Genomic DNA, 14,896 nt, shown 5'->3' with positions numbered 1-14,896 from the left:
TTCTGACTCATTGCACTATGTGACACTGCTATTAGGAAGAAGGTTCAGTGTGTATTAAAGTAAGTGTTTAATGTAATGCTAGATTACTGTACATACTCTAAAATAGATGCAATGCCATCACAATGAAAAATAAAAATACTGTTTATTATCACCATCATAATGTTGGTTTCAGAAATCTAGCTTTGACACAAGAACCACATGTGAAGGTCAGACCAAAGTAAATGCATATTTCAAAACGGTGGATGTTTTATTGAAATAGTTTAGCTTTCTTGAACTGCTTTCTTGAAAAAAAAGCTTTAAATCTTCAGAATGACCAGCACATTTCAGTGTTCTTAATGCGTGTGATCAAAATACATTTGCATGTGAAAATTCCCATTATAAATCTTTCACTTGTTTTCTCGGTAGGGTGCTTTTGCCCTTCAAACTACATTTAATTGCCCTCGAACGTGGTGAAGTCATTCCCAACTTGTGAATATGGATTCGTTAAAGGGCCTCTTACAATAAAACATTTTCAATTGATTGTATGTAAAAAGTAAGCTTTCAAAAGTGAGCAGTCCATTAGCTAATGCCTCAAGAAAGGTAAAACATTCTGTAATTACAACTGTGGAAGTATAACAGTGGAAGCTAAAAGGGGCTTATTTAGCAGTCAGTGTGACTGCTGTTTCTTCTTAGTGGAAATTGACTGATTTACAGGACTGGCTGCAAGAGGCAGGGGACTCTGGTTCTGACAGCCAAGTTGCAACTCAGAACCAGGTTCTGATTCCCATCGAGCAGTCCTGTCCTGTAGAAGCCTTTTAATGTTTGCATAAACCAAATATTTTTCTCCTCTGACAAGAATCAAAGTAGTGGACATAGGATGATGCACCTAATTCTTTTTCTTTTCTCTTTGTGTTCTTCCATCAGGTATAGAGTCAAATAACAGTCTATGTTAAGTGTAATGACTCACTGTAAATTACCACATCTGAAACCACACAGCCCCTAAGGTAGCTTGTAGTCTTTTGTGGTGAGTTTTTTTCTGAGCTACCTGTTTGTACCAGGGTCATCAAAGCCCTTAAAATAACTGAAATGTTCTGGAGCTTGAATGTCAGTGTGGAATTGTGCAATCGTCAAAGCTCTGACATTAATAAAGAGTAGTTACAGAGACCACCTAAAGTGTTAAGAAACATCAACTTTGATATAAATCAACCTGTGCTTCCTGTCTCGTGTTTTTACTCCCTTCCCTCGTTTCTTTTGAGAAAAAGGGAATAGATAAGGAGGCAAAACAGAGCTACAGAAGAGCCTGTGTTCTGCCTTTTCATCCCACAGTGAGCTGGCGTGTTCCAGAAGGATTTTTGTATTCTGCAGATAAGATGGACAGGCTGGAAAAACAAAAAGTTCCTTATCCCCAGTCCGCCCACTGCGCTTCACTGTGAGGTGGTGTGGGAATTTCTGCTGAAAGCCAAGGAGGGCGTGATTACTATTCTAAAGTAATGTGCCTCATCCTCCTGTCCAACGTGAGCATCTTAAAGGGCGTTGTTCTCAGCTGCGTGGGGCAATATTCATTTTAATAGCATTGATCTTGCTCCCAAAGGGACTAATTCAACGGGCCTCATTGATCTGCCTCTTTCTAAAACTGAATTAATAAGGCAGTAGAAAAGTGGAGCTCCAGAGATTTGTCACATTCAGGCATTACAAAATCAGTGTGATATCTTTCCTTTAAGGATTTAAAGATATAGACATCAGTGTTGGTGCATTTATTGATATTTATGCTTCAAACGCCTGATTTAGTGTAATCCAGCTGGGTAGCCAGAGGCATGCCTCCCTGCTACGAACCAGAAGAATGTTTGGAACCACAACCACAGACAAACCACAGACAAAATTCAACAATTCAAATAACGATTATAATTACTGGCATCTTTATATCTTTATTCGTCCCAAAGCACTTTGGACTGGAAGTACGTTGCCCAGTCACTGAGGTGCAGCCCACACCTGGGAGATGGGTGGCAGCAGTTATGAGTCAGCAGCCCCACTGCACAGCAGGGCAGGCAAAGCAGGGAGAGATGTGGAACGTAGCTAGGGGTTAACATAATGACCATATTGTCGGGAATGTATTTTAACGTCCTATCTGAAGGAGAGGGCCTCCTACAGCACTATGTCCCTGGTCACTGTACTGGGGCACTGGCATGCAGATTATAGTCCAGAGAGAAGAGCGCCGCCTACATGTGCACCGGCACCATTTGAAGCAAAAAAAACTCTAAGGCCTTTCCTCTCGGAACGGACCAGGCCCGGCCTTGCCTAGCTTCTGAGACCTGAGCAGAACAGGCTACAAGGTGATTACTCTGCTGTCAAATGATCATTCTACATAGATATACATTAACTGTAAAATGGTCTGTCAACTAGATCCACCTAGGGATATTCCCGAAATATCTCCAGATGTGTTTAATCCAAGGCCCTGGCCCTGCTAGAATTTTCCTTAGCTAGCAAGATACCATGGACGTTCTCGGTGCTGAAGAGCTGGATAAATGTGGCAAAAAATTAAAACACTGCACTATTTGTAAAGGTGCTGCAACTTTCTAAATTTCTTCCATCTGTTATAGGGCTATATACATTTTATATACATAATGTATACTATATATTATAGGAACAAGTAATAGGTTTAAACTATTACCTGTTCCTTTGCAGCCTATGCATGCTGACGCAGCTACCCACCTGAACTATATATTATAGGGCTGTATAAACGATGTAGATGCATGTGGGTTTTGGCTGACAAGGCCAATGAGCAGAGAGTATTCAAGTAAATCTGCTACTAAGGCCATATAATCAAACAAAAAGAGAAATTTCTACAAAAAAGAATATTTTTTTTAAATCAATAATTCTGGACATTTTTTGACGTTACATCACTCCTTGGGTTGCAAAATTGCTGTGATTTTACAAGGCTTCCACTATCACCTTCTTGTGGGTCAGTTTAAATGTTTGTTTCTGGCAAGTCTGTGTGCCCAACTGCTTTTCCTTCAATCCCAACCCCCTCTGAATAAGCGCCAAAATTATCAGTATTGTGAACAAAATACTTTTTTATTCATAGGAAATGTCTATATTGATGTTTGTGTCTCCAGGTTCATGGTCGCAGTGTTGCTGTGTCACAATGCCAGGTCTCACTGGGTTGTTTCTGAGGTGCTGCTGAGTCACTGCACCTCCCATGAGAGAGAGCACAAGAATATAATCTAATGCACATGGGAAAGACAGCAGCAGTGCACCAACCTAAAAGAGTGTCATGTTCACAAGCCACCTCTTATTGATTTAATAAGAGACTGCTAATTAAACATCACAGCATGAAATACCTTTGTACTTACCTCACCTAAGAGGGAGGCTCATGTTTCCTCTTATTTAGAACATTTTAAAAAACCAAAATATGAATGTCTGCCGAATTCATATGAAATTGAATCTCGTCAGTTTCTTTCATCGGGATGCATAGAGTCTCTACACCCATCTTCCTCCAATGAAAGGCAGTTTGAAAACAGTTTTTGGACAAAGTAATTTAGGTCATTGCTTTACAAAAGAGAGCTTGTGAAACGCAGCTTGAAACGAGACAAATGTCAGCAGTGAGGTGGTGTCACTCTTAGCCGTTTGGAAGATTGGCTTTGCTCAGCCCTTCATTCAGGTTGACCTGCATTAAAAACCCTTACTGACCAGTACATTACATGACATCATCCTTAGTGCAAAGGATACATGGAGCAGCAGAACAATATAGAAGTAAAATGGACATAATTTGATACATTATACATTACAATATACAACATTAAAGCAAATAAATGGAGGTATCTAAGATAGAAGGGAGGACAGCAAACAGTGTTCAGTTTCTTTACAGCTCTGAGTTGTTCTAGTCTGTCTTTTGCTCAGCACGTTATCCCCAGATATGGCTTCATTATTGGCATTAGAATTAGTGTTTGGCGAGGAGGGTATCTCTGTTGAAAGCTACCAAGCACAAACAAAGGATGGAAGAGATGACAGTGTACAAATTGTACCAGCCTCAAGATACATTAAATCTACTCTGTCTGGCTTTTTTCCCCTGCTAAGCAGGATTTGGGCAGATTACAAAACGGGAGACTAATTCTGTGTTTTAGATTTGTAAGCTTAGTATAGCCATGCTGTGAAACACATTTTGCTCCTTAGCTTTAGAAAGGCAGCAGTAGGGCCTCCATGTTCTATTTGTGAGCAGCAAATCACAGTTCAGTAAATGCCAGTATCAACACAGTGTGCCAGTTTCCATGGAAACATCATTCTATTCATATTTGCTTTAAGCTGCCAAGATTTGTTAAGTGAAAGTACAAAGTGAAATATCAGGAGGAAGTGCAGCTATGCTTTTATGTACTGTATGTTTTCACATCGTTTCGCGGATTTACCCGGTTAGTTTCTCTAAATACTTTGAGAAGTAACAATTGGTAGTATTCTTCTTTCCTAGGTGATAAGGAGCTGAAACATAGTGGAAGAGAAAGAGAAGCAATGAAATCAGTTCTGTAATATTACTCTGACTGTAATTTATTTGTATTCTTTACAAGGTTTGTTTTTGCTCAAAATGATTACATGACTAACATACAGTGTGAAATAGAAATTGAAGTTTCAGTTTATACCTATCCCTACTGGTAATGGAAAGGAAGTGTTTTACGCATGTTGAATTGCTCCTTATCTTGTTCCTCACCTCTTCAGGGATTCCTTTCATTCTGGCTAAAGCAAGATTTTCCAGCATGCCTCAAGGTTTGTGAAACAGTGGCTGTGTTTTATAACACTGAGTTTACTCAAGATCAAACTCAAATGGGTTTGATGAAGACAGTGGCTGTTTAAGGATTGGTAAACTAAACCGCCATAATTTCCCTGGCAGACGGGACAATGAATAAATGGCTCTGTGGGTGCAGTCCGAGCAGTTACTCCTTGTATATTGCCCTCTGTGCTTTTTTCTCTTGGAGGAAATCGATGAGACAGTGACTGTTAAAGTAAAGATCTTTCACACCCTGACAGGTGTCCGCCAAACTGAGACGACACTGAGCTATTACTGCCTCCATTACACTGATACATCAGTGTAAATTAACTCAGGTTGAACCATTGATCCAGCCAGGAAGGGGGGGAGGTGGGCGGAGGAAGAAAAGATATATTGTTAAAGTCACTGGCGTTTTAAAAAAACGGTAATGACTGATGTGCTGAAGCGGTATTGAAATACAGTACCCACGATAACACAGTATACATACTGTACGATATTATTTTTATAGTGAAAAATATTGCAGTTTCTAGCATCAGATTTTAAATATGGATTTTCTTTTTGTTCCAGGCTGTCAAATTCTTTATCATTAATTGAAAAGCTTCTTACTATTATAAGATCTAAAAGTTTTGTGGCCAAGTGGAAGCACATTGACAGCTTACTGTGTGTACACATCACAAGTTTTGTTTTGTATTTTGTAGAAGTTTCAGAATCTCGTACCTGGCTCACAATTACTTTTTTGTATCTGGATTTGAAGTTGTTAAGATCCATTAGTTAAGGATGAATGTGAAAGCTCTTTGCCCGGGAGCTTTATTTGTCATTTATGAGGGATGGAGTGCTATATGTGCCCAGCAAATTCCTTTAAATATGTCAATATGTAACCCCAAAGGACCAAGATTTGACTCCTATCTCATACTATGATGAGCCACTAAGTGTGCATTTCTGAGGTGTAGTGAAGCTTCTATAACTCCTTATAAATAGTACTACAACACACTGCTAAGACAGGTAAATCCATTCTTAAACATCTTAATCTTAAACAACATACCAGTTAGGACCCAGTGTACTTCTTTTAACGCAGAAGCATAATCTGGTGGAATTTCTATCAGATTAAAGGAGTAAGGCGGTGCTTTATAAAATGTATAAGAAAAAACACAAATAGAAAAGATTATTGCAATCTAGGCTGAATAATAAATGCCCTTTTAAAAATTACAATGAAACAGTAGAGGATGAAGAAATGTGTCCCAGAGATAATAAATAAAAACGTTTTGAGTTAAACGGCTAATATAATATAAACAAGTATTTTGCACAAGTTTTTATTAAGGCATAAACTGAAAACAGGCTGCACTAATATTGATGACAATGATAACACTGCCTAATATATTAAAGACCTAAAGACAAAGGTTTTTAATATATTAGGCAGTGTTATCATGGAAGAGGCAGAAGTGTACAGGTGTTAGAAGCACTACAACATAAACTCATCTCCAGAAATTGCACTAAAGAAACAAGAGATGTTATTCATAGACTGTTAACAAAACACTTCCAGCAGTCACTTAAGTCAGATGTGATATCACACATTCTTTTTTTTCTTCTGGAAAACATGGGAAAGCAATATAAAGAGGCTAACAATTTTAGAATATCTAGATAAAAGTGTTGAATTAAAATTGAAAGATGTAATGTTAATATTGTATGACACAATGGTAAACTTTCATTTGGAGTACAGTTTCAGTCACCACATACATTTCTGCTCTGGAATTAGTCCAGAAAAGAACAAATAGATACATTCCTGAGCTGAACAGATTTGCGTATTCAAGATTCTCAAAGGTATGGACAAAGTCAGCTGGAACACAAATAACACAATTAGAAACTGTGGGGATGATTTAACTATATGCATTTTTTACACAAAGAGCTGCAAATATGGAACATGTATGAAGTAAGAAACAAGCTACACAGCGGTGTTGAAAAAAGTGATGCTTTTGCTTCTTACAAGAAATGGCTGGATAACATCCTTGGATTGCCTTAGCTACTAACTACCAAACAAGCTAGAATGGCTGTCTGTTTTGCACTATTTTAATGTCCTTACGTTCTCATTTTTCCTGTGCTTTCCAACACTCTATAGCAGTGGTTCTCAAACTGTGGTACGCGTACCGGCAGTGGTACGTGGAGTGCCGCCAAGTGGTACGCCAAATGACCCTGGAACTGTGTCGTGTGCGCTGAAAAATCGGGACAGGTTTTCATATTTTGTATTTTCATACGTGTCGAATACGCAGCCTACGTACTACGATACAGTGCGCGCTAATACTTCAGTGGACACAAGAGATACTCTGTAATTCTATACCACTCTATAGGAATGCGTGCTACGGATGCAAGTGACCAACTGTATTTAAGAAAAGCTACTGTATCTCCAGCAAATAGGGAGAAAGGAGAATGTGCGTGATTTTGGAACAATGCCAACGTTGTAAACACAGGAATGCATAGAAATACGTGCTACGAACGCAGGTAATCTTGTGAGCACACGAAAGCGTGATAACAGAAAAATATTTAAGAACTGTTCTAATTTGAGAAAAATACACCGAGCGTCTCTGTGTTTCGCTCCCATGCGCATGAAATAAAAACTTGAAATAAATACGGAAATAAAAACGGAAACGCGGAAAAATGCCAGCTTGCGTATTGCTAAAGCAGGTAAGCTACACTATTTTTGAAGAACCTTATTTACCGTTGGCAAAAGAGCTGATACGTATTATGTGTAGAGAAAAAGCTGCTAAACAGCTCGACCTGCTGCCCCCCCCTGAAAGACACAGTCATTCATAGAATTATTGAAATGAAGGATTATATTAAAAGTACACTGATAGAGCGCGTTAAGATGAGCAGATGTTTTTCACTGCAATTAGATGAGTCTGTAGTAGATTTGGCCAATTTGCTCATTAACGTTAGATACGAGTTTGAGGGCATGTCCCATGAAGACTTTCTGTTCTGTAAACCGCTACCAACAGGAACTACAGGAGAGCACATATTTCAGCTTCTGAATGAATTTATCGTAGAGAATGGCCTCGACTGGATAAAATGCGTCTGAGTTTGTACAGACGGTGCTAGACCAATGACAAGCCGACATAACGGTGTAGTTGCACGAATTAGATAGGTTACTCCAGAAATTAATGTACGCATTACAACATCCACCGCGTGACCTTTGCCGTCAAGAAAATGCCTGACGATTTAAAATCTGTTAGACTCTGTTGTGAATTGTATCAAGGCTCGAAAAATTAATTCACATCTGCTTTGCTCAACTAAACAGGCTCACCACTCTCACTGAAATGGTGCTTTTTTATTAGTTGTTGTTAATGTTTTTTTTCTGTAAAACACTTTGAGAAGCCACCTTTAAAGGCGCTATATCAAATAAAGTTTATTATTATAATATTTATTATATGTATGTGTGAGTGTGTGTGCACGCACACTCATGTTGGTCATTGAGAATTTCTGGGGTTCCTATGAGATGATGACTTGTAGGTGGTACTTGGATGCTTTGGTTGGATTAGGGGTGGTACTTGGTCCAAAAAGTTTGAGAACCACTGCTCTATAGAAAGCAAACCTTTCTTCTGATATAAAAAGAGCTGTCTGCAAGTGCTTTGTGCTGTGATTTCAAAACAAACAAACAATGGAAATAGTCTAAATGATCAGGGAGATTTAGAAAGCAATGCATTTGTCATTTGACCTTGAACAGCTGGTTCTTCCTCTGAACATTTATGATTAATCTCTTTTTGGAATGACTTTGTCTTTGTTTGTCAAGACGTTGACAGAAATTCACAGAAAGCAGTCTGAATGTACAATATACTGTGGTGTCCCCTTCTATTGATGAGAACTGGCTCACAATATTTGGGCTTTACTGCGACGGGGCTGCTATCCATTCAACTCATCCACGATATTCCAATCTCAAATGATGAAAATGACTGAAATATGAATCGATTTATTAACTAGTGTATAGGAATAGAGAATCAGTGTTTACTACGATTTGAAAGATTCACAGTTGCTCCATAGCCACGTGAGAGGCTCCGAAGAAAGTAGAGGAGAAAGCGGGTTAAAGGCAGATGCATTTGAATGAGACACTGCCTTTGTTCAGGAAGATGGCAATAAAATATTAGTGCCTCCTCCGCACTGACACGTGGGGGAGAGGTGCCCTGCTCTGTGATTGATCTCTGGGAGACAGCCAGCGCGGAGCAGCTTGTTTCCCTGTGCTGCCGTGCTGAATCACTTTGTGTCTGCAGCTGTGGACACCACCAAGGACCCGTGCCAGAAGGTAAAGTGCAGCCGGCACAAAGTCTGCATAGCCCAGGGCTACCAGCGGGCCATGTGCATCAACCGCAAGAAGCTGGAGCAGAGGTGAGCAACGGGCCTGGGGCGTCTAACATCATGCCCGGACAAAAGGCGCAGCAGCCTCCAAGTTTATTCAGGCTTGCTTTATGCGCTGAATTTTTTTAGAGGTTTAGGACACAACATTAGGTAATATGGAGATGATAACTACAGGCCACATCACCTGTAGCTGTTCCATAGATTCACAGATAACTGAAGGTAATTTATGATAGTGTCTTTGACAGCATTGCCCTTGACTATTGTGGATCCATTAATGGATCACATATGGCAAGAATGAGTCATATTGCTTGGAAAATACTGCTGTTGCACTGGTTTATTTCCTGTTGATATTGGTGTATTAATATATTTTGAAACAGTGTGAGAAACATAATCCAAGTGAGTGGATACTTAATACCTTTATTTTGACATAAGAGGTCAGACATTGACCATTTAATCCTTTGTCTGACCTGCAGGTTTTCACTGTCCAAACCCCAAAAATATATTTAGCTTTCTGACATAAAACAGGAAAGATTAGCTAGTGCTCAATAAGCAGGGAGAATAATCAGAAAACGTAGTGGAGTGAAACATTATTATGTGCAAGTTCTATCTGCAGTGACAGACATTAATCTTTTTCAAAATAGAACCTCATCTGGGAAATTGCCCATGAGGTGTGCAAGTCTGTTTCTTTACAAGTGTGGGAAAATGGGAAATCTGCATGAGAGTTAATCATACCTAAAGATATGATACCTGAAGATAAATTTGTCATTAAATACAAGCCATGAATGTCAGGTCACCAAAATGGGCAACAAATCTTTAAAACTGTAGATGTTCAAAGGGCACAACATTTTGAAAATTAATTCCAGATGGTGTGTTGGTATTTTTAAACAGAAGAGGATTATGAAGCTCTGAAGATACACAATGAAATGACAGGGATTGGGAAATTGTACAATTGCATAATTGCCTTCCTTCTGAAAACTGCCTTTATTGATAAGCGGACTGATAGGCCTATGAAGACAGGGCCACTCTGTGCATACCTGATGTTTCTCAATAAAAAAAAAATCTGTTAGCTCAACACAGCTCAACAGAAAATCGTAGCCTGTTTTCACAGCACATTCCAAATTGATTTTTCTTTTGCCCTGGGTCTTGCACTTAGAATCAAACAGCCTGCAGTTAAGTTGCAAGACAACAGCTGCAAGCCGTGTCCAGTGTCTGCGTCTACTCCAGTGTGTGGCTCCGACGGGCACAACTACGCCTCTCAGGTAAAGGAAACATATCTCATGATGCTACTTTATACTGCGGCATACTGTATATTCACATTGTATATTGCAAACTAATCTTCAAGTGGGACTAGTCAGGATGGATTTTGACCTAGCATAAACGCTGTTCACTATGCTTTAAGTTATGAACTGAAAGCAAAACATGGCTTGATGTCTTACAGAATTTTTCTTGTTCCTATTAAATAATCAAAGTCACAAAATTCTAAAAGCCAGCCACATGTAGAATGATAATTTTCACTGCACAGCACATTTTTTTGATTTAGACATTTCTGTGCATGAAGAGACTTGCACTGTGCATGGAATAGGCATTCGGCGTAGTATGGGCATATTTTTTAAAAAATTAAAAGAATGACTGTAGAATTCATTTTTACTTATTTCCGTCTGTAATTTCAGCCTTGTTAAAAAGAGAAAGCACAATGATTGTTCACCTCTTCTGCGGCTCAGATGGCTTAAGTAAAACAATGTGTAAATCGATACAGATATAAGTTGCTTTGGGTAAAAGCATCAACCAAACTAATGTATAATCTGCACTCAAAAATTGAGTCATTTGAATGAGCAGTTTTTCCCCAGTCACTACAATAAATATTTGATCTGGATAGAAGCTGCACATCATTGCCCTGTCTGCTGCAAGCTGATTGATGAGACTGTTGCTGCCAGTTCATTGTGCAGACGACGGTCTGAAAATGGACAGCATCACTGCCCTGCAGAAGCCCCAGGCACTTGCTGCCAGTTACTGAGGGCCTCGCCCGCTTGTTTGTGTGCTTGCAGTGTAAACTGGAGCAGCAGGGCTGTCTGACTGGGAAAGAGCTGACTGTGAAATGCACTGGACAGTGTCCGTGTGCCACAGACACCTCCCTGACATCCGACTCCGAAAGCAAGCAGGGTGAGTACGGCTGAGCAGTGCAGCACGACAGAGCTGCCCGCCCTGAAATTTGGGCTGCATCTCCGTCTCCACCAATATGAATTCCTGTGTTGCAACAGGCCTAAATGTTGCTAACAAGAGCAATTGCCCAATTGTTCTTTTTAATACTGCGTTCACTATGGACGACAGCATCCAAGGATTGAATGCTTTGTAAATGTTTGGAATACTTAGTGAGAAACGTTTGGCTTAACCTGCTTGTTCCATGGGTATCGTCCTGGCCATAAGATGAAGAAGCTCGAACCCCATTCGGAGTGAGTGGACCAAGGGGAAGTTGCAATGAAGAGATGGGGTGGAGGAGGGATGCTTGAGACAAAATGCAAAGGGAGGCGTTTGAGCTCAGTATACAGTTTGTAGCTAGTTTTGGAATGATGTTGACTAGGTGCAGCTGTCAGATTGACCTGTCATTGATATTGCTCCTGAACTTCAGTTAATAACTTCCTCTAAGTATTGCGTTGTAAAACCCTCAAGACCACTGTCAGGTGCCCACCAGGCAATGTGAACACCTACAGTACCATGAGCAACAGTGGTCTGGGACTACCCCACTCCAGATACTGGCCTCCATCGGGAGGATGGAGATGACAGGCCTCCCAGTACAGTGTAGTGTAGATGCTGCTCTGGAAATTGCCTCTTTGCTGCCGGGCTGATTCCCCGACTCGGTTGGTGTCTTTGTCCCTCAGAGAGCTGCACTGGGCAGGACCTGGCTGACCTGGGCGATCGCCTCAGGGACTGGTTCCAGTTGCTTCACGGAAACGCCAAGCAGAACAGCTCGGGGAGGCCAGGAGCCAGCACGGCCTCAGGTAAGGGGGGCCACTGAGCCGAAATCCGTCCTTCGCAGTTAACGTCCTGCAGAAATATCATGTATTATTTCAGCTTGACAGAGCTGTCTGTATCCAATCCGTTTTAAGGAGAAATATTTTTTAAAAAAGAGTTAATAGCAGGAGTAAAGATCATTTCATGCCAACCAATCTAAATTGGCTCAGTTCTAGTGTCTCCCAGCTCTTTGAAGCAATTTCAGAATGAAGTGAGGCAAGAAGTTATTACAGACAGGGGACAGACGCTTTTCTAAATCCCCCGCCCCATCGATAGGGTAACTACTGACTCTTTACACATGCACACCTTGGGGACATTAGCTGGCAGCAGGAGAAGGAATGGAAATTTCAGAACCTCTTGAACATAGGAGGGGGTGAAAAGATACCCACAGGATGGCAGCGAGTGATTTAACAACGTGCAGCTGCAGTGCTCAGGAATGAGGAGGAGAGGTGAGGACTCTGGACTGGCACCTGGATGCTTGTGAGATCAGATTGCAGGGGGTGGCACACTTGTCGTAGTCCTGCGCAAGGTACGTTACTCGGATCTGGCTAAAAGCCCTGTTGTTTAAATGGTCACCTCCTGGGTCATCATGTGTAATTGGGAAATTGTTCTCAGTTGATACCTGGTGCAGTAACATTTTATTATTCATCTGCAGTTCTGGATAAGAGCCTTGTGGCCAGCTGTAAGGATTCCATCGGCTGGATGTTTTCGAGACTTGACACCAACAGCGACCTCTACTTGGACCAGTCCGAGCTGGCAGCCATTAACCTGGACAAGTACGAGATCTGCATCCGGCCCTTTTTCAACTCCTGCGACACTTACAAAGACGGGCAGGTTTCCACCGCAGAGTGGTGCTTCTGCTTCTGGAGGGAAAGTAAGTTTCTGTCAAGTCAGAGACAGAATCCAGACAAGCAATAAAGCTGTGTTAGTGGGCGTCTAGTTGACAATGGAACAAGCCGAGGTTAATTCAATACTGAAAAAGAAGAAGCACAACATCTGGGCTGTGAGTCTCAAACCTGAAGAAGGTTGGACAGCCCAAATATTTTGTTTCTCTGTTTTTCAGCATGGAATGAACCTTTACTTGTTCCTTTGCAGCCAGCACACACTGACACATCTCTCCACTCAAAGGTGTAGGTAACAATAACTAGTTTTACGCAATCGTGACTCACTGTTAAAAAATTAAAGACAGTTTTTATATCAACAATGGATTAATTCTAGATGCTGGGAAATATTTAACAAAGTAGTTTCTCTGCACATTTGGTCCATGCGGTGTCTTCGGAATAAAAGAGGTACTTTCATCTCAAAGTGCTTAGCAGTGTAGTTCTCATGAAAATCAAAGATATTAATAGCCTACTAAAGACATCAGAACAAAGAATCTCATAGGGCTTTGCTGAAGTTGTGTGCTAAAATTGGAAATCAGAGACTGTGACTGTAGTTTTACAGACTTTGCAAAATACAAAGAGTGGCCTGCTGCCAAAAGCGATCCGGCCTCTCAGTCTGATTCCCATTAATAAGATTTAGAACTTGTGCGGTGGCTCTGTGGCTAAGGATCTGCACCTGCGGCTGGAAGGTTGCCAGTTCATATCCCATGGCCGGCAAAGGAATCCTACTCCAGTGGGCCCCTGAGCAAGGCCCTTAACCCCGAGTGCTCCAGGGGTGCCGTATAAAATGGCTAACCCTGTGCTCTGACCCCAAGCTTCTCTCGCTGTCTCATGGAGAGAAAGTTGGAGTATGCGAAAAGACAAATTCCTAATTCAGGAAATTGTATATGGCCAATAAAGTGATATTATCTTAGATTTTTATTTTGAACGTGACTGTCCTGGAACGAGTCGTTATCCTTGACTCTGTTATTACAGACCGACATTCACAATGACTCTGCAGATGACTGAGTTCCCCCTACACTGTGGTTCAGAGCAGACTCCAATGGGCTGCTGACGTGACTCATAGTTGAACTAACACTGCTCACGTTTGATCAATGGCAGACAAGTCTCACTGGAGCTCTGCTGGCTCAATCGGGCCTGACACAGCTTGTCTCCTCGTTGTTACAAGGGAACAAACAGGCACTGGAAGTTTCCGTGGCAGAGCTGTACTGCATCGTCTGTGTTGTTCCTGGCTCCCAGGACGCTGAAAATGCAACATTCAGCTGGGCAGCGATGCAGAAACGGCCGATGTTCAAGACTCCAGCAAGGCTGCCAAAGACTGTGCTACATTGTTTCTCATTGAGTGAGAGTTGCTGTGAAGATGTCCTTATACTGTGGTTGGGTTTTTCCCATTTCCCATGAAACTAAGTCTTCATGCACAAAATGTCCCAGACACTCAAGGACAGTGCTGTAGAATTAGTGAAAAACAAACAGACAGGTGGATGATAAGAAGTGATCTGGAAACACAGCACATATTCTAGTGCGCTGGAGTCACAGAACTGCGGCTTCTCTTTTCTTTCTCAGAGCCTCCTTGCCTTGCTGAACTCGAGAGAATTCAAGTGCAAGAGGTGGCCAAAAAAAAGCCGGGTAAGTGACCGTCAGGGGCCAGACTCAGTAAAAACACAGGGGCCAGGTGTGTGACCTGTGGGGCCTTTGCGGGATGTTTGTGCGACACAGCACTCTCGGCAGGATCCGGCGCGATTCATTAAACAGATCACAAGCGCGAGGCAGGGATTACCTCGTAATCAGTGCGAGGATTAGAGAGCAGAACTGGCATCTGGGAGAAGGCTTTGGATTTGGCACCATACACTTCGGGACTCCCCAAGGGCACTGCACAGGTGCATTGTGGGAAGCATGGACTGGGGTGAACAAGACTGTCTGCTCTCGCAGCTACCAC

General features: G+C 41.4%; 1 protein-coding gene across 1 annotated transcript in view; it reads left to right on the top strand.

The window, feature by feature from the left end:
* The window catches only part of LOC148834641 (testican-2-like), a 48,764-nt gene that overhangs the window by 28,114 nt on the left and 5,754 nt on the right, over positions 1–14,896 (top strand). Inside the window, exons 3-8 of the mRNA XM_088915770.1 lie at positions 8,986–9,100; positions 10,224–10,329; positions 11,116–11,230; positions 11,947–12,066; positions 12,735–12,953; positions 14,524–14,586. Of these exons, the coding sequence (XP_088771896.1) occupies positions 8,986–9,100; positions 10,224–10,329; positions 11,116–11,230; positions 11,947–12,066; positions 12,735–12,953; positions 14,524–14,586 (738 nt within the window). The remainder of the gene's footprint in view (positions 1–8,985; positions 9,101–10,223; positions 10,330–11,115; positions 11,231–11,946; positions 12,067–12,734; positions 12,954–14,523; positions 14,587–14,896) is intronic.

Source organism: Atractosteus spatula, chromosome 5, assembly GCF_055471065.1.
Source record: "Atractosteus spatula isolate fAtrSpa1 chromosome 5, fAtrSpa1.hap1, whole genome shotgun sequence".
NCBI lineage: Eukaryota > Metazoa > Chordata > Actinopteri > Semionotiformes > Lepisosteidae > Atractosteus > Atractosteus spatula.
The sequence above is the reverse complement of the archived record's forward strand: the minus strand, read 5'-3'. Positions and strand labels throughout refer to the sequence as shown.